Source organism: Cydia splendana, chromosome 17 (assembly GCF_910591565.1).
Source record: "Cydia splendana chromosome 17, ilCydSple1.2, whole genome shotgun sequence".
NCBI classification, from domain to species: domain Eukaryota; kingdom Metazoa; phylum Arthropoda; class Insecta; order Lepidoptera; family Tortricidae; genus Cydia; species Cydia splendana.
Genome location: NC_085976.1, coordinates 17,873,368 through 17,898,551, shown reverse-complemented (window position 1 = coordinate 17,898,551; position 25,184 = coordinate 17,873,368). Strand labels below are relative to the sequence as shown.

General features: G+C 39.2%; 1 protein-coding gene across 1 annotated transcript in view; it reads right to left on the bottom strand.

Annotated features, from left to right (window-relative positions):
- The window catches only part of LOC134799026 (microtubule-associated protein futsch-like), a 233,614-nt gene extending 215,165 nt beyond the window's left edge, over positions 1-18,449 (bottom strand). Inside the window, exon 1 of the mRNA XM_063771447.1 lies at positions 18,206-18,449. Within this exon, the coding sequence (XP_063627517.1) occupies positions 18,206-18,362 (157 nt within the window). The 5' untranslated portion in view covers positions 18,363-18,449. The remainder of the gene's footprint in view (positions 1-18,205) is intronic.
- Between the last annotated feature and the right edge of the window lie 6,735 nt (positions 18,450-25,184).

Below are 25,184 nucleotides of genomic sequence, written 5' to 3'. Positions count from 1 at the left end.
CATCTAACATTACTGGCATAAAGGATGCACTTATGACTTTGACGCATGACAGAATGAGAAGCCGAATTGCGTAAAATGGGCGTTTTCAGTTGAATTCATAAAATCAAAAACGATGATAAATCCGTCGGTATAATGATAATAAGTAAATATTCTTTGCTATGACAATTAAGAGCGCTCTTACAAGAAAAGTCGAAATAATGCAAAATTGATGATACTAGTCGACGAAATTCAGGACTTTGCGCTCATTATTAGAAACAATGAGTACTTGTTCCAGTAAAAGCGTCTTCTTATCTTTATAAATATCGTTGTAAATATTAGAAAAAGGACTTATTCAATTAGTAATGATTTTTTTTCTGATGGTCGTTTCCGAAAAACCCCGTGAAGCACTGAATGGCGAGCTCTTATTTGGAAATGTTGAGAATTTTACTCTGCTAAACCTGGCTATTTTGTATTACTAATACCCTGTACTTTAGGCATATCAAACTATATTTTTCCTACATACCTTTGAGAAAGAGAAAATCAAAGTAAAACGAACTCGATTTTCTCTCCGAAACAAGTGTCAATTCCTACGAAAATCTACTTAATATCGAAGTCATTTTCATACTCAAGCAATCTGCAACGTTTGCTTATACTGTTGGTATACATTAGTGTTTATGAAATTCCACTATAATTTTTTGGCAATTTTTTGAAAACTACTCTATATTACCGATGACGCGCGCTGCGCCAGCTCAGTGCCGCGGCAGAGCTTGTGGAGGCAGGACGTGTGTCGGTCGGCTCCGCACATTTTCAACGGCGACGACGAGGTTTTTTATCATTGTGTGCGGCGGGCGCCGTGTAAAACGCTATACTGTGTGCGTGTAAACCGCAACGAGAGACTTTGATCCTAGCACTGTTTTTATAGTATTATAATTTATAATGGTACAGTTTAATAAACTACCGGACAGGATTAAAAATATTTGAAACGACCTGACATTCTATATGTATTTATTTGACTCAAGATAGTACTCAGGGTCTGATGATGGAGCCGGAAGGTGGTCACCGGTACCAATCAACCATGCAACTAAACCACTTCGTGTTTAGGCTCGTTTTATTCATCTCAACAAGATCTTTGACACAAGATAGTACTCAGGGTCTGATGATGGAGCCGGAAGGTGGTCACCGGTACCAATCAACCATGCAACTAAACCACTTCGTGTTTGGGCTCGTTTGATTCGGCTCAACAAGATCTTTGACTTAAGATAGTACTCAGGGTCTGATGTTGGAGCCGGAAGGTGGTGACCGGTACCAATCAACCATGCAACTAAACCACTTCGTGTTTGGCTTCGTTCGATTCGTCGCAACAAGATCTTTGACACAAGTTAGTACTCAGGGTCTGATGATGGAGCTGGACTGTGGCCACGGGTACCAGTCTACCATGTAACTGAACCACTTCGTGTTTGGGCTCGTTTGATTTGTCGCAACAAGATCTTTGACACAAGGTAGTACTGAGGGTCTGATGATGGATCCGGAAGGTGGTCACCGGTACCAATCAACCATGCAACTAAACCACTTCGTGTTTGGCTTCGTTCGATTCGTCGCAACAAGATCTTTGACACAAGTTAGTACTCAGGGTCTGATGATGGAGCTGGACTGTGGCCACGGGTACCAGTCTACCATGTAACTGAACCACTTCGTGTTTGGGCTCGTTTGATTCGTCGCAATAAGATGTTTGACACAAGATACTACTCAGGGTCTGATGATGATAGACAGGTACCCGTCGCCACCTTCGCGCTCCATCATCAGACCCTGAGTACTACCTTGTGTCAAAGATCTTGTTGAGATGAATAAAACGTGCCTAAACACGAAGTGGTTTAGTTGCATGGTTGATTGGTACCGGTGACCACCTTCCGGCTCCAACATCAGACCCTGAGTACTATCTTGTGTCAAAGATCTTGTTGAAACGAATAAAACGAGCCTAAACACGAAGTGGTTTAGTTGCATGGTTGATTGGTACCGGTGACCACCTTCCAGCTCCATCATCAGACTCTGAGTATCACCTAGTGTCAAAGATCTTGTTGAGACGAATCAATCGATCCTAAACACGATGTGGTTTAGTTGCATGGTTGATTGGTAATGGTACCTTCCAGCTCCATCATCAGACCCTGAGTACTGTCTTGTGTGAAAGATCTTGTTGAGACGAATCAAACGAGCCCAAACACGAAGTTGTTTAGTTACATGATAGACTGGTACCCGTGGCCACCTTCCAGCTCCATCATCAGACCCTGTGTATCTTCAGTGTCAAAGATCTTGTTGAGACGAATCAAACGAGCCTAATCATGTTACTACATGGTTGATTGGTATCCGTGACCACCTTAATCATCATCAGATCCTCAATACCAGTTCGTTTTTAAACCCTCGTTGATACAAACTTTACAACCTATAGGTACCAAATGCAATGACGAAACATGTAAATAAGCGAGTAGGTACCTATAATTTCTTTCGAGTAATATACCTTCATAAGTACGAGTATGGGGCTATTCATAAATTACGTCGTTTCAAATGGGCGGAGTGGGGGGGGGGGGGGGGGGGGCCTGGACATCGGATGATGGTAACATGACGTAGGAGGAAACAGATTCATCCGAAGCTTGATTTTTGGATGATTTGAGGGGTGGGGGGGGTCAAAAATCGTCAAAAATAGATGACGTAATTTATGAACAGCCCCTATGTACATTTGCACTGCATTTAGTATTTTCGTACTTACCAAATAACAGTTTTAGAACTTTAAAAGTTAAGTACAGTTAGTGTTGTTATGGTTGATTTCAATATGCTTCGCGAAGGATCAAGAATGTTTAATCCATCATTGTAGTGCGAGTGTGGTAGAAGGGATCGGCGTACTGAGCTCGCACGGCCTGCCGCAGCGCGTAAAATACCTAAACTCGCTCAACGCCGAAATGTAATAGCGCTCTTAAGACGAGATGAAAACCTTTACTTTAAAGTGGATTATGCTGGATATGGATATGTTTTCTAGTTGCACTGAGGTACTTAAGGAAAATGAAGAGGTAACTTTGGATTTATTTTCTATCGAGAAAATTTTAAGCATTCGTGTTACGACTAGCATGAAATCTCTTATCATATAGTCAAAAAACATATATCCGAAAATCACATCTGTTTATTTCCGGGGCTAGCCACTGCCACCTTTCTAAGATCCTGTTATTTTGCGATGCACAGCCTTAAGGGCGCGATTCGGGAAATGAATTAGAGATTCACTAGATATGAAAGGCTGCTATTTAACTGATCACCAGATTTAGTAAAATTTAATACCAAAAAAATCTATTTTACCACCCTAAAATAATGAATGATCACCAAAATTATAACACCATTTTAATGTGAAATGATTACCAATTTTATTACACTTTACTATCCTTTTAAAGGAAATGACACCAAACTAATCATTATTAACCCAAAAATACTAAATGATTACCAAATTTCAAACCCCATTTTAATGTGAAATGATAACCAAATTTTTACATCTTGCTATCCTATTAAAGAAAATGACACCAAAATAATCATTGTAAACCCAAAAATAGTAAATGACCACCAAAATTTGAACTCCATTTTAATGTAAAATTATAACCAAATGTTTAAATCTTGATATCATATTAAAGCAAATGACTCCAAAATAATCATTGTAAACCCAAAAATTGTAAATGACCACCAAAATTGTAACCACATTTTAATTAAAAATGTGCAAATATTTAATATAATTACCGTTATCCTATTAAATTAATTAATCCACTTCGTCACCTTTTTCTAGTAGCATTTTATTTCTGTAACAGTCGCAGTTCTAACCTAACCTAACCCACTTTTCTAGTAGCATTTCGTTTCTGTAAGGGTCGCAGTTCAAACCTAACCTAACCTAACTCACTTTTCTAGTAGCATTTCTTTTCTGCAAGGGTCGCAGTTCAAACCTAACCTAACCCACTTTTCTAGTAACATTTCTTTTCTGCAAGGTTCGCAGTTCAAACCTAACCTAACCCACTATTCTAGTAGCATTTCGTTTCTGTATGGGTCGCAGTTCAAACCTAACCTAACCCACTTTTCTAGTAGCATTTCTTTTTTGTAAGGGTTGCAGTTCAAACCTAACCTAACCCACTTTTCTAGTAGCATTTCTTTTTTGTAAGGGTTGCAGTTCAAACCTAACCTAACCCACTTTTCTAGTAGCATTTCTTTTTTGTAAGGGTTGCAGTTCAAACCTAACCTAACCCACTTTTCTAGTAGCATTTCTTTTCTGCAAGGGTCGCAGTTCAAACCTAACCTAACCCACTTTTCTAGTAGCATTTCTTTTCTGTAAGGGTCGCAGTTCAAACCTAACCTATCCCACTTTTCTAGTAGCATTTCTTTTCTGTAAGGGTCGCAGTTCAAACCTAACCTAACCCACTTTTCTTTTCTGTAAGGGTCGCAGTTCAAACCTAACCTAACCCATTTTTCTAGTAGCATTTGGTTTCTGTATGGGTCGCAGTTCAAACCTAACCTAACCCACTTTTCTAGTAGCATTTCGTATATGTATGGGTAGCAGTTGAAACTTAACCTAGCCCACTTTTTAGTAGCATTTCGGTTCTGTGAGGATCGCAGTTCTAACCTAACCTAACCCACTTTTATAGTAGCATTTCGTTTCTGTAAAGGTCGCAGTTCAAACCTAACCTAACCTACTTTTCTAGTACCATTTCGTTTCTGTAAGGGTCGCAGTGCTAACCTAACCCACTTAACTGATAGCAGTTTGACTTACTTTTCTAGTAGCATAACGAAATGCTACTAGAAAAGTAGATTAGGTAAGGTAGGTATGCGGTGCGGGGTACGGGGGGTTGAGCGGGAGGGGCTAGTAATTTTGGCATCAGTTTACTTTATTAGGTGAAAATATCGCATTAATTTGGTCTTCAAGATTTGGTGATCATAAATGATTTTTGGTGATCATTCAATATATTTGGTATTTGAATACAATTTGAAGTGCAGTCGTAATTAAAATGGTGGTACTTTTGTATTTTTAGGCCTTATTTTCGTGGTGTTCAGTAATTTTTTTTGGTAAGCATAATTTTTTTATTTAGGGTACCAAAGTATTTTTTGGTGGTCATTATATTTGTAGCCGATATGAAATAGTAAAGATATGTTCCACAGCAAAAGGTACCATTGCCCCAGCTGATAATTTGAGCAGCGTTAACAATAGCGTAAGCGCCAGCCGCCATAAGGTACCTTTTGCCGTGGTACGTCACATATTTTTACTATTTCATATCTAGTGAATCTCTCATTCATTTCCCGAATCGCGCTGTTAGTATCCAAATAGTAGCTTAACTTCAAACCGTCGCATTCAGGTATCCTTTAGGTACAGACGTATGAAAGAAGACATCTGCATCGCGATTTCCCATTTCGACCCACTGATCCATTTCCGAATGCAATCGAAAATGAATCTAAACCCTCTAAAATTAACGTTTACAATCAAACGACCAATCGTACAAATCAACACAGCGACACACACATTCGAATAAGATAAAATGGACTGTAAAGCTCATGAAATAAGATTGAAAATCGTTCGATCAACGGTCAAGTTGTTATGATCACTGTAATTGCTTCCCGCGAACGATGCGCAATTTACGATTCGATTTTTTTCTCGATTCGATTTTAGTCGTTGCTCTGATTTTTTGCTCGTTCCGTTTTGGCAATTACGTAACGATGTGATGATACTCGTAACTTTGTCATATAGCAACCGAAGTGGAGGTTAACAGACATAGATCTCGACTTAGGTATTCTTCATAAACTTATTTTTATTTAAATATTAAAAACCGGGCGTTCGCTTGAATCCTCTTGGCGATTTTACCATAATTATTTGATCTTTAAGGTAAGGGCTTAAAGATCAAATAATTATGGTTACATTCTGATTACTTTTGACAACATAAGTGCTAACACCAGAGTGACTTAAGAGGTGGCGTAACGTGAAGAAATTAGAAAAAAACAAAAGATAGTGCGCGCCGCGTAAAATTTTCAACGGAATTATTTATGTTTAGGTATGTACTAGGGAGTGCTCCCGGTATTGGTTTTCTATACAAATACAGTACCGGAACCGGGAATTCCCGGGTCTCGCCATACAAACTCAGTACCGGGAGCATTCCCTAGTATGTACATGGGACCCTACTCACGATAAATCTGGAAGTTTACTTCTGTTTAAAATTTTGCTTGACAGATCTCTCGGCTATATGTATCTGTAATACCTCACTTTGTTTTGTTCAAATCGATGCAAAGTTAGGTCAGACGGACTCTACATATGTATGTAATTGTCCCATTAAATTTGGTCGCGGAGCGGCGGTCAGCGGTCACGTCACGTCATAATCCTTATTACGCGTCCTCGCTTACGGGGCTTCCGCGCTCGCGGTGTGCCAACACGCGGCCAAAATTATACCACTATCAGATAAACAGTGTAACGATAGGTTTATTGATATATTATAAAGGGGCCCACAGATTACCAGTTCGCCAGACGATATCAGCCTGTCAGTTGTTCGGAGCTGTCACCTTTTGCGTCTAACTGGGAGGCACATATCGTCCGACGAACGGTAATCTGTGAGCCCCTTATACCTGCCGGGCTAGCACATGATTGGTGCGATAGTATCTCGCGGCGAGATAGACTACCCGTCCCTCTTTTGTTGATATAGTTAGAAAAAGACGGGTAGTCTATCTCGCCGCGAGATACTGTCGCGCCAATCATGTGCTTGACCTACTGATATTAATATTAGATACTATAAAGATTAAATACAACACCTTTCAAGTCACTCCCTGAATAGGTTGAAGTGTATCATATATATTTTTTTATAATAACTGGCAAAGTTTAAAGCACGATACCTAAGAGCCTGCCTCGCGTGTCTAAATCACATCACCATGCAGTTAAAACTGCACAAAACCATGTTTTTGGCGAGGAACAGGAGCCTACGGAAAACCCTGGTCTTCAACAGGATATGTTTTTCCCCTCAGCATTTAGGTACCTATTGGCTGAAGAGAAAGATCAACATTTTTGAGAATGTACAAACAGCAATAACACAGGAGTGTTATCTTATTACAAAAGGAATAAGATCCACCGATGTACAGTTACCAGTGTGGACGATGACCACTAATCCCAAAATCCAGGTTACCATTTTAAAATATACAAAATATTAAAAAAAGACTCCAGAATGATCTTCATAACCCGTCTAATTTACGATATCCAAACAACACTGGCCTTGGCTAGCTGCATCTGTGACGTCACAGTTAGTCATCGCGTCTCAACCATCTAAACGCATGTCAAACCTCTCCGCCAGTGAGATCACTGCGTCTGCGAGTAATCAAATTGTGAAATTGCCACTTGCAAGGTATAGTTCACATCATCTTCCTCGCGTTATCCCGACGAAAACGTCACGGCTCATGGGAACCTGGGGTCCGATTGGCAACTTATCCCGAGAATTCGCGTAAGCACTAGTTTTTACGAAAGCGACTGCCATCTGACCTTCCAACCCAGAGGGGAAACTAGGCATTGTTGGGATTAGTTCGGTTTCCAAGGCAAGGTTGGGTTAGGTTAGGTATAGTTCACATATTTCATAGAAATCGTCTGCTCTTCAGCGATAAGACCGCTAATAGATTTATATCTACTTTTAAGTTTGCAATGTGTGCCATTCTCTCTCTCTCTCTCTTTGACGTGTGGTGCGCAATAAAGATTATTGGAATATTTATCAAAAATCGTTTTTGTAATTTCACAAAGTTTTGATACGAACTTATATCGCCTAGTTAATGTACTTTTTTTTCAACAGTAACATACCTACAACTAAATCAAAATCAAAATCAAAATTGCATTGCCACTGGTCTTTGGGTTCATAAACAGCCCAACCTCCAAGATTTGACCCACGTATGTAGTTGCAATGCAATCTTTAGTGTCCAAATGTTACATAAAAGCGTCAATAATAGGGAGTATTACTGCAATGTTCTGCCGCCAGAGTGCAGCACTAAGCTAGCTAGTAAACCATAGAGTAACTTATACATACTGTGCATTAAACTGTTTTTTGACAAGTTTTCACAGACAATAAAATATGATATTGATGCATCAAGGCGGTTTGTTAACAAGGGCCTACCGGGAAACGCGAAAATCCAAATTTAGCTATCTGCCTCTTTATCGCTCGAATATGCAAGAGTGATAGACAGGTTAGATAATGAAATTTCGATTTTCTTGTTTCGCGGTAGACCCCTAGATTGTGATGGATAGTGGTAGTGGCGCCCCCTACCCAGAGTTTTTCCTAATATTTAATTCCTATTGAAACATCCTATAAAATCCTAAGAAATCTATCTACTCGTATACGAACGAACTAGGTAACACGGAAAGTTAAATAAAAGCTGGCGAAATATGAACTATTGATCGAACGTATTCGAACGATGAATTTTTAAATACGCAATCAGAATTCCATTAGACTCACCGCCACTTTTTCTGTTAAGTGCAATACAGAGTATTGGTGTTTATTGAATTATTGCTTTTATAATAAAATTGTTTTACTGAACCCCACCCTGGGCTGCTACCAAGTCTGCGACTACACATACGCACTATTATAGCAGGACCACGGACTGTCCGGCGGATACAAGTACCTATACGTGAAAGACCGCGGACTGTCCGGCGGATACAAGTACCTATACGTGAAAGACCACGGACTGTCCGGCGGATACAAGTACACGTGAAAGACCACGGACAGTCCGGCGGATACAAGTACCTATACTTGAAAGACCACGGACTGTCCGGCGGATACAAGTACCTATACGTGAAAGACCACGGACTGTCCGGCCGATACGAGTACCTATACGTGAAAGACCACGGACTGTCCGGCGGATACAAGTACCTATACGTGAAAGACAACGGACTGTCCGGCCGATACGAGTATACGGAGAGCTTCCCTTTTGTATACTTTAACCATCTTGAAACCGTACTCATTGTAGATCTGTGGTCGTAATATACAATATAGTATATTAAATACCTACATTTAACCACCAGTGTCATATTTTTTTGGGAGGCAAAATTGTTTCTAACCGACTTCAAAAAAGAGGAGGTCATCAATTCGTTGAAATCTTTTATTATGATTTTTAAGTACCTACCTACTTACTGCCCGATTCGAACTTTATGATACATCAATTAGTAGATCTAGAAACCATATGGATTAGATGTGTCATTGTCAAAAGTGACGTTTTTGTTTGAAGAACCGTCACATTTGACACTGACATATCTAATCCATATCGTTTCTAGATCTATTAATTGACGTATCTTAAAGTTCGAATCGGGCCGTTAATTCATTTGCAAAATTATCGCTTAAGTTTAAGGAGACTTAAAGCAGAGTTTAGTAACCGATATCGTATCATTAACCGGTTGCATCGACTGTTATTTAACCGTTCGTTAACATAACGTATAATTAACCTTAATTCACGATCCAAACACTGTTACTGAACACGAGCATAGCTCATTTTGTTTTGATGATCAGTGACTTTGTAAGCTGAGGACGTTGCATTTCTGTCTTTGAAGAATTACCAATAATTACAAAAAAAATACCAAACCTGGTCACTAATTTCACTAGAATAGATTGAGAATTGCGACCTGTAGAGAATAATAGCCGGTAAGACACGAAAGCATGTAACTAAAATTTGTAATACAGCCAATTGAGTATAAAGCTAGGTCGTTTAGTAATGCGACGCAAGCAACCCTCCTTGTGGAATTAAAATCGCATGATATTGGGGTAATTTCAATTCTAGAATTCATAATTATGAACCCACTTTTATTTTATTAACGTGGAAAAAATACGCCGGTTCCACGAACTATGTAATAGTCACTACACCTTATAAAACACAGTCCCTCGCCGCGTCTGTCTGTTTGTATGTTTGTTCACGATAAATTTAAAAACTACTGAACGGATTTTCATGCGGTTTTCACTTATCAATAGAGTGATCCCATACAACCATTTCCAGTCGCCGTTACGACGCGGTGTTGACACATATTGTGTCGACACCGTCTGTTTCGGTCACAATTCCAGTCGCAGAGTCGTCGCCGTGTCGACACAGTTACCAGAAATGGGGAAGGGTCGACACATGACACAAAGTGACATAAAGTGTGGTCGCCGTGTGCACACATTGTTTCGGGTTTGCGACTACTTTATGCCAAAATCATTCGTTCATTCGTTCATTTTGTTCCTGTCAAATGGAAACTGTCAGATGGAAAAATACTTAAATAAAAATAAGTGACATTAATACGCCATCTCTAAAACGGATTACAGGACGTAATTATATATTGTTTGCATTTATATTACAATATGACTTAAATTATTATGGGGAATTAAACTGCTCGAGTGATTTGATAAACTAAGTGTAATATAATCAACGCGCCACCACATTGTTTTAGTTTAGCCGGAAATGAAATTGTTTACTTCTCAGTGCCTGTGTTCATAACTATATTATTTGAAGCATTTTTAGTACTTCGATGCGTATACTATACTTAAATAACAGAAATAACGCTTTACATACTACGAAACTTGTTAATTATGATGTATAAATATGGTTTAAGGCTGAGAAATATTGCAGTCACAAAGTAGTTGCAATGTTTCGACTTTGTGTCGACTCTGTGTTGACACATGACACGCGCTGTCAAAAGTAATAACAAAGTTACTGGTATGTTACTGGATTTGCAAAATGGCTCCTTGTGTTGATTTGTTTTCAGATATTCTCAAAGTGTAAAAATGCCGTGGTCAGAGATGGGCATTAATCGATTAACTGTTTATTCGACTAATTAATGGAATAAAAAAAGTTAATTCTCAAATTTTAATCGCGATTAGTTTAGTCGACCTAACATAGATTGAAATTGAATTAATCTGAATATTAATCGAATAAATTATCGATTAAATCTCGATTGAAAGTTGACAGGGGGCCATTTTTGTACGTAAAAATAATAGAAATGTCTTGCATGCAGATGGTAGCAAAACACTTTGTCATAAAAGTCGAGATGGGTGTCGATATATAGGTTTTAGGGAGTGCCGATTTCGAAAATAATGACCATTTTGGAATCCGAAATGGCAGCCATGCACTGTGTCATAAAAGTCGTCATGGATGTCGTTTTATACGTTTTAGGGGGCCCCAATTTTGAAAATGATGACCATTTTGGAATCCAAAATGGCGGCCATGCACTATGCCATAAAAGTCGTCATGGGTGTCGTTTTATAGGTTTTAGGGGGCGGAGATTTCGAAAATGATAACCATTTTGGATTCCAAGATGGCGGCCATGCACTATGTCATAAAAGTCGTCATGGATGTCGTTTTATAGGTTTTAGGGGGCCCCGATTTAGAAAATGATGACCATTTTGAAATCCAAAATGGCGGCCATGCACTATGTCATAAAAGTCGTCATGGGTGTCGTTTTATAGGTTTTGGGGGGCGCAGATTTAGAAAATGATAACCATTTTGGATTCCAAAATGGCGGCCATGCACTATGTCATAAAAGTCGTCATGGGTGTCGTTTTATAGGTTTTAGGGGGCGCAGATTTCGAAAATGATGACCATTTTGGATTCCAAGATGGCGGCCATGCACTATGTCATAAAAGTCGTCATGTATGTCGTTTTATAGGTTTTAGGGGGCCCCGCATTCGAAAATGATGACCATTTTGGAATCCAAAATGGCGGCCATGCACTATGTCATAAAAGTCGTCATGGGTGTCGTTTTATAGGTTTTGGGGGGCGCAGATTTCGAAAATGATAACATTTTCAATTTAAAAATGGCGGCAATGCACTATGTCATAAAAGTCGTCATGGATATCGTTTTATAGGTTTTAGGGGGAGCAGATTTCGAAAATGATGACTATTTTGGATTCCAAGATGGCGGCCATGCACTATGTCATAAAAGTCGTCATGGATGTCGTTTTATAGGTTTTAGGGGGCGCAGATTTCGAAAATGATGACTATTTTGGATTCCACTTTTATGACAAAATACGTAGCCGCCATCTTGGATTATAAAATGATCATCGTTTTCGAATTCTGCACTCCCTAAAACCTATAAATCGACATCCGTGACGACGCAAGTTATCTTTATTTTCAGATCTAATAAATTGCTACAGAATACAAAGGACAAAAAAGAAGCGAGGAGGTAATGAAACAAGCAAAAATACAGATGATTCCTCGACGCAATTGGGTGATTCTTAAATTGTGTCCAGATTTTTTTTTGTCATAAAAGTTTATATTTTTCACATATTACTCTCACAAGTTCCGTGACATTTCGACCTTGTAATTTTTTAAGTAAATGTTTTTGTTTATCTATGAGGATCTCACTAGAATAGTATAATCAAGGTATGTTTATATTTGATGAATGAAATAGTAACGCAAAAAAAATATATATTTGTGTCTTATATTCCTGCCGAAGACTTTTATTTTACCTTTTCCTTCTACACAAGTTTGGCCAAGTAATAAGAATTTAGGGCTCTCAATTTTATTTTGACTTCTACAACAGTAAAGCTACGAGGCCATGTTTTGGTATCGTTTTCGTATAAATTCGCAGTACCAAATTTAGTTAAGGTATCACATTGACACCATTCCGAAGTAAAAACATATAAACTTATTAAAATACTTTCTTTTAAACTCCTCTTCACGCTTAAACTGCTGAACAGTTTTAATTTAAATTTGGTACAAATATATTTTGAGTCCAAGGACAGGATATAATAAGTTATCTCAAAAATCATCCTTTAAAGGTGTGAAATGAGGTGTAGGGGGGAATTCAGAATTGACTTCTTGAAGTTAATACTGTTTAAGTTTAAGTTTGAAGTCATGTTTTTTCATCATTTTTAACTAAATCAAAGATGTAGACCATCCCAAATTTCATATAAATCGGTTCAGCGGTTATTGATTTCCCGTACAAATTTCCACGCCACTTTTCACACCTTCAAAAGATGATTTTGGTTATAAGATCTATCCTATGTCCTGTTCCGGGACGCAAACTATTTCTATACCAAATTTCAACGAAATCGGTTCAGCGGTTAAGCGTCAAGAAGAGTTTCAAAAAAACCGGCCAAGTGCGAGTCGGACTCGCGTATTAAGGGTTCCGTACATTAAGTCCGACTCGCGCTTGACTGCACATTTCTAATAGGTTTTCCTGTCATCTATAGGTAAAGAACTATTTTGTGTATTCAGACGCACATACATAGACGCACGAGTGATCCTATAAGGGTTCCGTTTTTTCCTTTTGAGGTACGGAACCCTAAAAAGATTTATTTTTATTTTGTGGAATGGTGTCAATGTGATATCTTAAATGGATTCAGCACCCCAGATTTATACGAAAACGATACCAAACACGGCCTAGCACCTTCACTGATATAGATATATCAAGATAAAATTGAGAGCCCTTAATAAACTTTCAAGAGCGGATATCTCAAAAACTATTCAACATATCGAAAAAATTGACGGAATAAACTTGTAACAAATTAAATTAACTTTCATTTTGTATAAGTGGCCATGTCGCTGAGATGCATAGTTTCCGAGATATAATCGAAAAACGGGAAAATGGGACCTTCAAAGCCCCCTCTCTCCCCCCCGCTCAAGGGCTACGCCCGGGGACTTTTGATATGTTCACCTCCTAACTTGTCAAACCGAGTTACGGAGTCAAAAATTGTGTTCCGAGCATTTCCCTCTACAACTTTTGGAGCATTCGTTGCCTGACCTAAGTAGCTTATTGCATTTCTTTAAAAACTTTTCTGTAAAAGGTTGACGGGTGTTGGGTGTTTATATGGTTTCGGTCGATTATTATCATTTGCATTGCCCATGATGACTTACTAGAATTACGAGCACACGAGACACTAATAGTAGTTTGACAAACCTTGGTTTTCAAGAGGTATTTTATATTGACATTTGCTGTCACAAATTTGCTGTCAGATTTAGTCGCAAACCGCACGCAAAGTGCACACAAATGTGTCGACACCTTGTTACGGAAAAGTGTAGACACGGCGACGACACTTTGTTTCGAAACAATTCTAGACACATTGTGTGGACTCTGTTACGACACATCTGACATTTAGTTACCACTTTGTGATTCTGCGACTGGAATGGTTATATGGGATTCTTGAGGATAATTTGCTAGTGTAAAATAAAAAGCAATGGATACCATATTTATTTTAGACTTTGATTTTAAAACGTTAACTATACCTACTCATGGAAAAATTGAGAAAAACGTAAAAGAGTTTATTACTACATTTGAAATTAAATTTAGGTGCTGTAATCCAGTAATTTGATCTTTTTTTGAAATTATTTTGTCCCTAAGTATATTTGTGTTGAATATGTTTGTCATATCTGAAGCAGAATAGAACTAGGTATTTAACAGATAATCAAAATATTTCACAGACTAACGACAATTAGAAGACAATTTGTAAGCCCACTACACCGTGAAAAGTTAACAAACCGCTGGTCCAATTCTTTCATACTTTCTACGCCTCGTAATACTTTCCAAATTTGTGCAGATTCAGCTTATCTTGTTTGATAAGATAACGTATATCTAGACTGCATCGCTATATTTTGTATAAGTAATTAGGTATAGATAGCCGACGGAGTAATGCACACCAAAAAGGAGATAGCGGGACATGTCCGAACGAAAGATTCCGAACAAATAAAGATTTCCCATCTTTTTATACAATATTTTTGAAGTGAAAACTTCTTTAGCGACGCTTAACACTTTTTGTGATGGGGAAAAAATGTTAAACTCGCGAGAGCGTAAGACGTGACGTCACGTGTGACGGACACTGTTACAATGTCATTGAGTTTTTCTTTTTTGATTACAATGCCATCTAGTGAGTTTCCCTCAAACTGGTACTAATATAACTCTAGTACTCACAGTGATGTGCTTAGGGGTTTCAAGTAATGCGACGAAATAACGCTAGATGGCGTTAACCTCAATTATACATAGTGCTGCAGACATTTTGCACTAGATCGCGCTGTTATTAATATTCTGAGTTACCAATGTCATTGAGTTTTCACTTCTGCCGGCACTCCCGGAGCGCAACCCGTTGTTTTTTTTTACAAACCGCGAATTGAACCTACTTTTACATTAATTGATCGATGGCACGCATTTGAAACGAAAAGTATTGTTTCACCGTAGTGAGAGTATTAAGACGAAACAGGAGCTGAGTTTTAAATATTTTAGGTAAATATACCCGTCTCGCTAACGGAAGCGGCACCTAAAAGTAGTGCGATAAGGACAAGGCGAAAATTCCTGCGTTAAAATCTCAAAAATCGAGGTTTCGTACTCCTCTGTTTCCTCCTCCAAAACTTAACCAATCGTAACCAAATTTGGAAATCTAAATGATTATGAAATTATCTGTGTCGGAACGTTTTGCTCTTTTGGCTAATTGATATCAGTTTTGAATGCCACGCCTCTCATTGCGGCATAGTCAATTAGGCCATTTTGGCCTTTTTTGAAGGGCCTTAAAAAACAAAAATATCAAAAAAAGCAAAACGGTCCGACACAGATATTGACAATATTAATCTGTGTTGAAAAAATCATTGCTCTAGCTTCAAAAACCACGGAGGAAAACGAGGAGTACGTTTGTATGGAGAAATGACCACTCCCGTTGGCTCTTAATTGTTTTTTTAAATATCTTGAATGCATTCCACGTATTTTATTGCCTTGTTTAACAATCTTATAATAATAATATACTCTCTAACACTTGATTTATAGAATAAAATGCAGTAATTTATGTTGTCATGTTGCATATGTTTGTGTTGCTAAATGTAACCACAGTTCTATTTATAACTAAATCGCGAACATTCATTAGGGTTCCGTACCTCAAAAGGAAAAAACGGAACCCTTATAGGATCACTCGTGCGTCTGTTTGTTTGTCTGTCCGACTATTCCCCCCTCCCTTTATCTCCGAAACTACTGGGTCTAAAATTTTGAAAAAAATACGCAAAATAGTTCTTTACCTATAACATAACATAATTCAGCCTATATACGTCCCACTGCTGACTTTACCTATAGATGACAGGAAAACCTATTAGAAATGTGCAGTCAAGCGTGAGTAGGACCTAATTACTTCGTTTTTGATCCGACCCCTACAGGTTTTTTAAAGACATTTCATTCACGTTCCACATAACATAATAAAATACATTGTTAAAAATTAATTTTCGGAATCTTTGGAACGGGAGTCCGACTCACACTTGACCGGCATTTTTCCTTTGTTGTTGTGCGCGTCAAATTAAACTACACAAACTTGCGAATCGTTTGTTAGCCGTCGGAGAACCGACGAGTTTCCTCGACTCGCAAAGCCGGCCGGCGAACCGGCGCGGCCGCTGTTACATCGCCGGCCATTTTGAACTATCAGCTGTCATGTCTGTTCAGTATTCAACTGGCTGTTTGGGGGTTAAGGATGACTCACGTTAGACCGAGACGTGCCCGAGCCGAGGCGTCCGACATATCATGGCACCCGACATGTAATTTTCTATGACGGGTGATCGGTGATCACGTGGTGCGTTCCATAGAAAATGAAGCGCCGGAAGCTCCGACCCGGCCCCGGCCCGGTCTAGCGTGAGTCATCCTTTAATCGGTTAATTTACTGACGATTACTTCCCTCCTGATGATACTCCTCGGTACGGAGTGAAACATGTGGAGCGTTTTTCGACTTAAAGTACGTGAGTGACCCGTTCGTAATATATTTTCATTTTACTGACACTGACAAAAACTGTAATTGTCTGTTAGCAAAGCTGTCAGCCAAATCAATACAGACTTATCAAGCTAACTCTACTTATAGGTACATGCCATTTGCATTCACAAAGTATGGCAATGTCATAGATAATTAATGTTAAATTTCTATGAAAATTTTACTTTTATAATGACACCCTCACATTGCTTTATTTAAGTGCAAAGTTAACTTAGATGGACTCTTCTTTTTTTTGTACCCTTTCACAACATAAGGAAACTTATAATTTTCATTAAACTGCATATAAAAGTGCAAACCGTTTGCTAACTGTCGGAAAATCCCGAAAAGCCGGCCGGCGAACCGGCTCGGCCGCTGTTCTGTCGGCCATTTTGAAATGTCAGTCAGCTGTCAAGCTGTTCAGTGTTCAACTGGCCGTTTGGGGGTTAATCGGTCAATTTACTGGCACTGACTGCAACTGTAGTTTTATGAGCAGCTTGTCATCTCGCTCGATCACATTATTGGATAATTATTCGTTTGACGAGGTGCATAGCTGGTTGTGCTAGAGTTTTTCTAAGCTAAATTTTCACCGATTTGAATACGTATAAAAATTGAGGGGCAGTCATTATAAGTCATAATTTCATATAAATTTGACATTAATGATGACATTCCCTCCCACACCTTGTTTCTAGCCCTACTTTTGTTTAAGAAGTCCGATTTTAGGAGAAACAGTGTAATTTTAATTTTTAACAAGCAGAAACGTCTGCGAACGATGCTATTAAGCTTAGAATAAATTTAAAGATCCAGGGGTCGTGAGTTCTAGTCTCACCCAAGACAGTAATTTTACCACTTTAAATTTATTCTAAACAGTGTAATAATAATATATCTCTAGAGTTTAGTACTCAATAAGTACTTAAATGTTGCATAAATTACGTAATCTAAAAAACGACACTATAATCTTCATTGTATTATATTGTGTATTATTTATAAATATTATAATTATCATACAGTTAATTACAATATATGCATCAACATTTAGAACATTGACGCACTATATGACAAATAAAATATTTATTGTTATTCGGTTTAACAAAAGTAATTTTACAGTATGAATGAATTTTCTCTTAACGATTTATTATTTTACGGCATTTTGGCCTCTTACATGCCTTACTTAATAATTTATTGTATTTTCTGTCTACAGTTAAAAAAGCAATTTCCTTCATGACTGAATAAACAAACAGGTCTTTAATATAATCGCCATCAATAATCACGCAAAAAACTTTATAGAAACTTCTTGCCGCACAAGGTGTAAAAACACAATCGAACAATAATATAAAGGAGCTCTCCGTTCAACACAATAAAATGTAGCACATTTGATTGCATTAATGACGTATTATAATACTTAGGAAATTCCGCAAGTAGTCCTGAACAATTTTGTCTTAAATCACTAAAAAGTGGCAAGTGAAAAACACATAATTTTTTCACACTATCACCAAATTCACATCACTGACGTCTGTCACTCTGACACTTACCTTTGACAAGCCGCTGCAGTATAATCTCCTTATGCTCGTGCGTGTGAGGCTCTCCGATAACCGCGAGTAGGTAGCACCCAGTCAGGGGGCTTGGGGGCGGGACCGAGGCCGACACCTCGGTGCCCAGCGACAAGGAGCGCTCCTCGTCGTTCTCCATACCGGCCAAGCGGACAACCGGCCCGCTCGACCACTCCGAACGGAATGATATTTGTGAAACTCGCGGACCGCCGTGCGCGCGCATTGAACCAAAATCGACCGTATCTTTACGCAGACGCGTCGGCGTCTCAACCCTTAACTTCCCTCCTTCTCACCCTTGTGCGATATCTTCAGGTTTGAGAGGATTGGAGGAGTTTATAGGGCGTGTAGTTGCCGGTTGCCGGCGCACACGTGATCTGCATTGCGTCTAAACAGACGAAGTAACCTCAGCTCTCAGCTGTTCGGGAATCGATAATGATATAATCATATGTAACGTATCCTGGTGCATTTTGCATGCCATTCAAAGGATCAGCCTTAATACCAAGCATTTATACTCTTAAAAACCTTGTTCTTGTTTTTCATAGAGATTTTCTTACAACGTGACCGGAAAAAAATTATGTAGCATGTCCTGGTGCATTATGCCTGCCATTCAAAGGTTTTTTTTTTTTTTCATTTCTCATGCTCTGAAGGAGGGTCGTTGTTGTTCTAAAAGGTGTGCAGAAAATGATACGTTTCTGCACTAAAGCATTTTAGGTTCCAAGTACGATTTTATGATTTTGGATTTAATGGATTTGTTATACAATTTCCATTCTGATATTTGACTCCCCATTCCATAAATAACGATACTTTTGCCTAAATTGTTAATTGAAAGTACATATTTTCATACTGCGTCGGGGATAAACAAGCATACGGCCCGCCTGATGGTAAGCAGTCTGCAGTCTCCGCAGCCTATGGACGCCTGCTCTTAATTAATTCCATTCCTACCGTAGTCGGTTTAATTCAATCATCAGTACTAATGGTCCCCACGTCTCATCGTCTTATGGTTATCTTCTTGACCTCTTGTTTAGTAAAAGGAGTCCTCATTGAAAGAGATGACGGCGATTCTAAAAAACCCTTATGGATATTATCTACCAAGGGGCTTAAATTAGCTGGCTATATACCTACAGGGTGTCCCTAAAACCAGCGCCAAGACTTAAAGGGCCCATCAGCTGTTCTATAAGCCCTTTAAGTCTTGGCGTTGGTTTTAAGGACAACCTGTATAGCATATCTACCTATAGTGTTACTTGAGAGCACTGTTCCTTCCTTAACTCCGTCCTCAGGGACGTTAACTCGCAACATTGTCCAATTCCACTTCAACCGCAGTTGGATTAATTCAATCATCAGTACTAATTGGTCCCCACGCTCGTAGTTACCGTTTGGTAACCGCTTTCCGTCGATAGATAGAGGCGGACCAAGCTAACTCTGCATGTGCAATGATAAAGGGAGGCTACGTCATCATTTGGAGGAGGAGGCCTTCATCCTAAGAGGGGTCCTTAAATAATCTAGATTAATTGATAATAATAAATAAATGTTTTATTTTATTTTAATTATATTGACAAATGATAAATGATATACCTGAGTGTCAATTTAATTGTTGAGAAAATAACCAATAATGAATGCATGCAAAAGTATGTGTTTCAATTTTCGTTAAGGAATTAAAACGATTTTTATTTTATATGTATTATGTCGTCATTAATCACACAAATATTTGCCCTTGCCGGGATTCGACCCCGGGACCATCGGCTTCATTGGCAGGCAGATCCACTAGGCCAGAACGGTCGTCATTATTATGCAAATGTGATGTTATTATGACATTCCCTCACTTTGTTATGTTGAAGCCTGTACAAAGTTAGCCTTTTAATAAACGGCTAATTAGGTGATGGATCAAAGTTTTAATACAAAGTCTTTGCTTTCCTATAGACAACTGTTAAAAGGAGTCTCATCTACATAAAAAGAGGAAAGTAAACTGCATGAAATAGATTTTTATTCTCATGTGTATACATCGGTAACTCGTGGCATTTAGGTAGCACTTAAAAGATTAGTTTAATTAATTTCCGTTTTTTAGTGGTTTTTTTTTCTCGACTCGTATAGGAAGAACATTGTCACATCACTAGTCTGTGCCTGCATGCTACCTAAATGCCACGAGTTACCGATGCGTGCTCATCACTAATCTTTTAAGTGCTACCTAAATGCCACGGACCCGGGTATGTCCTTAAACTACGTCCAAGACCACCGGTGGACGGGCAGCAGCGTCCCTCAAATTCGGTGTACTCGACTGCGATCGCCAACCCGCCTGCCAAGCGTGGCGATTATGGCACTCACCCCCCCAAATGGGGAGGCCTATGTTCAGCAGTGGACGTCTTATGGCTGAGATGATGATGAAATGCCACGAGTTACCGATGTGTACTCATGTGTATAAATAAAATAAAAAATCAAATAAGAGTACGTATGTCGTTGCATAAGGAATATATCAAGCAGCCAACAAGGATCAAAATTAATTGTCTCGCTTGCCAGTGAAACAAAAATTAAAAAAAAAAAATAGATGGAATGAAAAGAGTATTTTACTTCCTCTACTCTACCTACGCAGAGCAAAAGCGGCGGTTTTTCGAATTCGAGGAAATAGCACTCGGGTCTTACTACGAGTATATAGTAAGAGTCGAAAGTAAATATAATTCTTTATTAATTTAGAATCCTTTAATATTTTTAGGGCGCTTTTCGATGAAGGAAAACATCGTGAGGAAACCGGACTAATCCCGATAAGGCCTAGTTTGCCCTCTGGGTTGGAAGGTCAGATGGCAGTCGCTTTCGTAAAACTAGTACCTACGCCAATTCTTTGGATTAGTTGTCAAGCGGACAGCAAGCTCCCAGGAGTCGTGGATTAAATACCGGCATAACGCGAGGAAGATGATGATAATATTTTTAGGGCTAAGCTTGTGGATTGCCAGTAGTATTCCTTACAAGTCAAATTCAATTCCGTGCCCATTCAGACATAAAATTGCTAAGCAAAAACATGATTTGCACATCTTCGCCTGGATTATACAAAAATAACACTTATTTCTTAGTCGTTATGGTAAAAAATTGAAATAAGTTCAAGTTTCATTATAGATTACGCTAAGTCTGCGTTAAAAAAGTAATTTGTCTTATTCCTATTTGTTTTAAGAGCGCTATTACATTTAGGCGTTGAGCGAGTTTAGGTATTTTACGCGCTGCGGCAGGCCGTGCGAGCTCAGTACGCCGATCCCTTCTACCACACTCGCACTACAATGATGGATTAAACATTCTTGATCCTTCGCGAAGCATATTGAAATCAACCATAACAAAACTAACTGTACTTAACTTTTAAAGTTCTAAAACTGTTATTTGGTAAGTACGAAAATACTAAATGCAGTGCAAATGTACATAGGGGCTGTTCATAAATTACGTCATCTATTTTTGACGATTTTTGACCCCCCCACCCCTCAAATCATCCAAAAATCAAGCTTCGGATGAATCTGTTTCCTCCTACGTCATGTTACCATCATCCGATGTCCAGACCCCCCCCCCCACTCCTACCATTTGAAACGACGTAATTTATGAATAGCCCCATACTCGTACTTATGAAAGTATATTACTCGAAAGAAATTATAGGTACCTACTCGCTTATTTACATGTTTCGTCATTGCATTTGGTACCTATAGGTTGTAAAGTTTGTATCAACGAGGGTTTAAAAACGAACTGGTACTGAGGATCTGATGATGATTAAGGTGGTCACGGATACCAATCAACCATGTAGTAACATGATTAGGCTCGTTTGATTCGTCTCAACAAGATCTTTGACACTGAAGATACACAGGGTCTGATGATGGAGCTGGAAGGTGGCCACGGGTACCAGTCTATCATGTAACTAAACAACTTCGTGTTTGGGCTCGTTTGATTCGTCTCAACAAGATCTTTGACACAAGATAGTACTCAGGGTCTGATGATGGAGCTGGAAGGTACCATTACCAATCAACCATGCAACTAAACCACTTCGTGTTTAGGCTCGTTTTATTCGTTTCAACAAGATCTTTGACACAAGATAGTACTCAGGGTCTGATGTTGGAGCCGGAAGGTGGTCACCGGTACCAATCAACCATGCAACTAAACCATTTCGTGTTTAGGCACGTTTTATTCATCTCAACAAGATCTTTGACACAAGGTAGTACTCAGGGTCTGATGATGGAGCGCGAAGGTGGCGACGGGTACCTGTCAATCATCATCAGCTCCATCATCAGACCCTGAGTAGTATCTTGTCTCAAACATCTTATTGCGAGGAATCAAACGAGCCCAAACACGAAGTGGTTCAGTTACATGGTAGACTGGTACCCGTGGCCACAGTCCAGCTCCATCATCAGACCCTGAGTACTAACTTGTGTCAAAGATCTTGTTGCGACGAATCGAACGAAGCCAAACACGAAGTGGTTTAGTTGCATGGTTGATTGGTACCGGTCACCACCTTCCGGATCCATCATCAGACCCTCAGTACTATCTTGTGTCAAAGATCTTGTTGCGACAAATCAAACGAGCCCAAACACGAAGTGGTTCAGTTACATGGTAGACTGTTACCCGTGGCCACCTTCCAGCTCCATCATCAGATCCTGAGTACTATTTTGTGTCTAAGGTCTTGCTGAGACGAATCAAACGAGCCTAAACACGAAGTGGTGTAGTTGCATGGTTGATTGGTACCGGTGACCACCTTCCGGCTCCAACATCAGACCCTGAGTACTATCTTGTGTCAAAGATCTTATAGAAACGAATAAAACGAGCCTAAACACGAAGTGGTTTAGTGGCATGGTTGATTGGTACCGGTGACCACCTGCCGGCTCCATCATCAGACCCTGAGTACTATTTTCGGTTTATAGAAACTTTATTTTTGTCTAAGAAATTACAGGAATTTCACTTATAAGACTACTTATAAATAGTTAACTTAAAAATTATAAGTTACACAATTAGCAAGCACTTATGACAATGTTCAATAATACACAGTTGCATTTAGATTTAAACTAATGATTCAAACACAGAATAAACTAAGATTGGACCCTAATGGTCTTAACATAAGCTTTAGATTTAATTGGTTAGTAATTGGTACATGCGAGGGTATCTTTTTTTGTTCGACTCATGGCTGCCAGGCTTGTTTACGGGGCCAGTTAAACCAGACCTTTAAGCAGTAGTTAATTATCGGTTGTCGTAAATCGACCCTGAGTAGTATCTTGTCTCAAACATCTTATTGCGAGGAATCAAACGAGCCCAAACACGAAGTGGTTCAGTTACATGGTAGACTGGTACCCGTGGCCACAGTCCAGCTCCATCATCAGACCCTGAGTACTAACTTGTGTCAAAGATCTTGTTGCGACGAATCGAACGAAGCCAAACACGAAGTGGTTTAGTTGCATGGTTGATTGGTACCGGTCACCACCTTCCGGATCCATCATCAGACCCTCAGTACTATCTTGTGTCAAAGATCTTGTTGAGACGAATCAAACGAGCCTAAACACGAAGTGGTTTAGTTGCATGGTTGATTGGTACCGGTGACCACCTTCCGGCTCCATCATCAGACCCTGAGTATTATCTTGTGCCAAAGATCTTGTTGAGACGAATCAAACGAGCCCAAACACGAAGTGGTTTAGTTGCATGGTTGATTGGTACCGGTGACCACCTTCCGGCTCCATCATCAAACCCTGAGTACTATCTTAAGTCAAAGATCTTGTTGAGACGAATAAAACGAGCCTAAACACGAAGTGGTTTAGTTGCATTGTTGATTGGTACTGGTGACCACCTTCCGGCTCCATCATCAGACCCTGAGTACTATCTTAAGTCAAAGATCTTGTTGAGCCGAATCAAACGAGCCCAAACACGAAGTGGTTTAGTTGCATGGTTGATTGGTACCGGTGACCACCTTCCGGCTCCATCATCAGACCCTGAGTACTATCTTGTGTCAAAGATCTTGTTGAGATGAATAAAACGAGCCTAAACACGAAGTGGTTTAGTTGCATGGTTGATTGGTACCGGTGACCACCTTCCGGCTCCATCATCAGACCCTGAGTACTATCTTGACTCAAATAAATACATATAGAATGTCAGGTCGTTTCAAATATTTTTAATCCTGTCCGGTAGTTTATTAAACTGTACCATTATAAATTATAATACTATAAAAACAGTGCTAGGATCAAAGTCTCTCGTTGCGGTTTACACGCACACAGTATAGCGTTTTACACGGCGCCCGCCGCACACAATGATAAAAAACCTCGTCGTCGCCGTTGAAAATGTGCGGAGTCGACCGACACACGTCCTGCCTCTACAAGCTCTGCCGCGGCACTGAGCTGGCGCAGCGCGCGTCATCGGTAATATAGAGTAGTTTTCAAAAAATTGCCAAAAAATTATAGTAGAATTTCATAAACACTAATGTATACCAACAGTATAAGCAAACGTTGCAGATTGCTTGAGTATGAAAATGACTTCGATATTAAGTAGATTTTCGTAGGAATTGACACTTGTTTCGGAGAGAAAATCGAGTTCGTTTTACTTTGATTTTCTCTTTCTCAAAGGTATGTAGGAAAAATATAGTTTGATATGCCTAAAGTACAGGGTATTAGTAATACAAAATAGCCAGGTTTAGCAGAGTAAAATTCTCAACATTTCCAAATAAGAGCTCGCCATTCAGTGCTTCACGGGGTTTTTCGGAAACGACCATCAGAAAAAAAATCATTACTAATTTAATAAGTCCTTTTTCTAATATTTACAACGATATTTATAAAGATAAGAAGACGCTTTTACTGGAACAAGTACTCATTGTTTCTAATAATGAGCGCAAAGTCCTGAATTTCGTCGACTAGTATCATCAATTTTGCATTATTTCGACTTTTCTTGTAAGAGCGCTCTTAACGTCTCGTGACGTGACGTTGGACTGCGAAAAGATTAAAGACTCTTGGTACCTATACCTACCTAG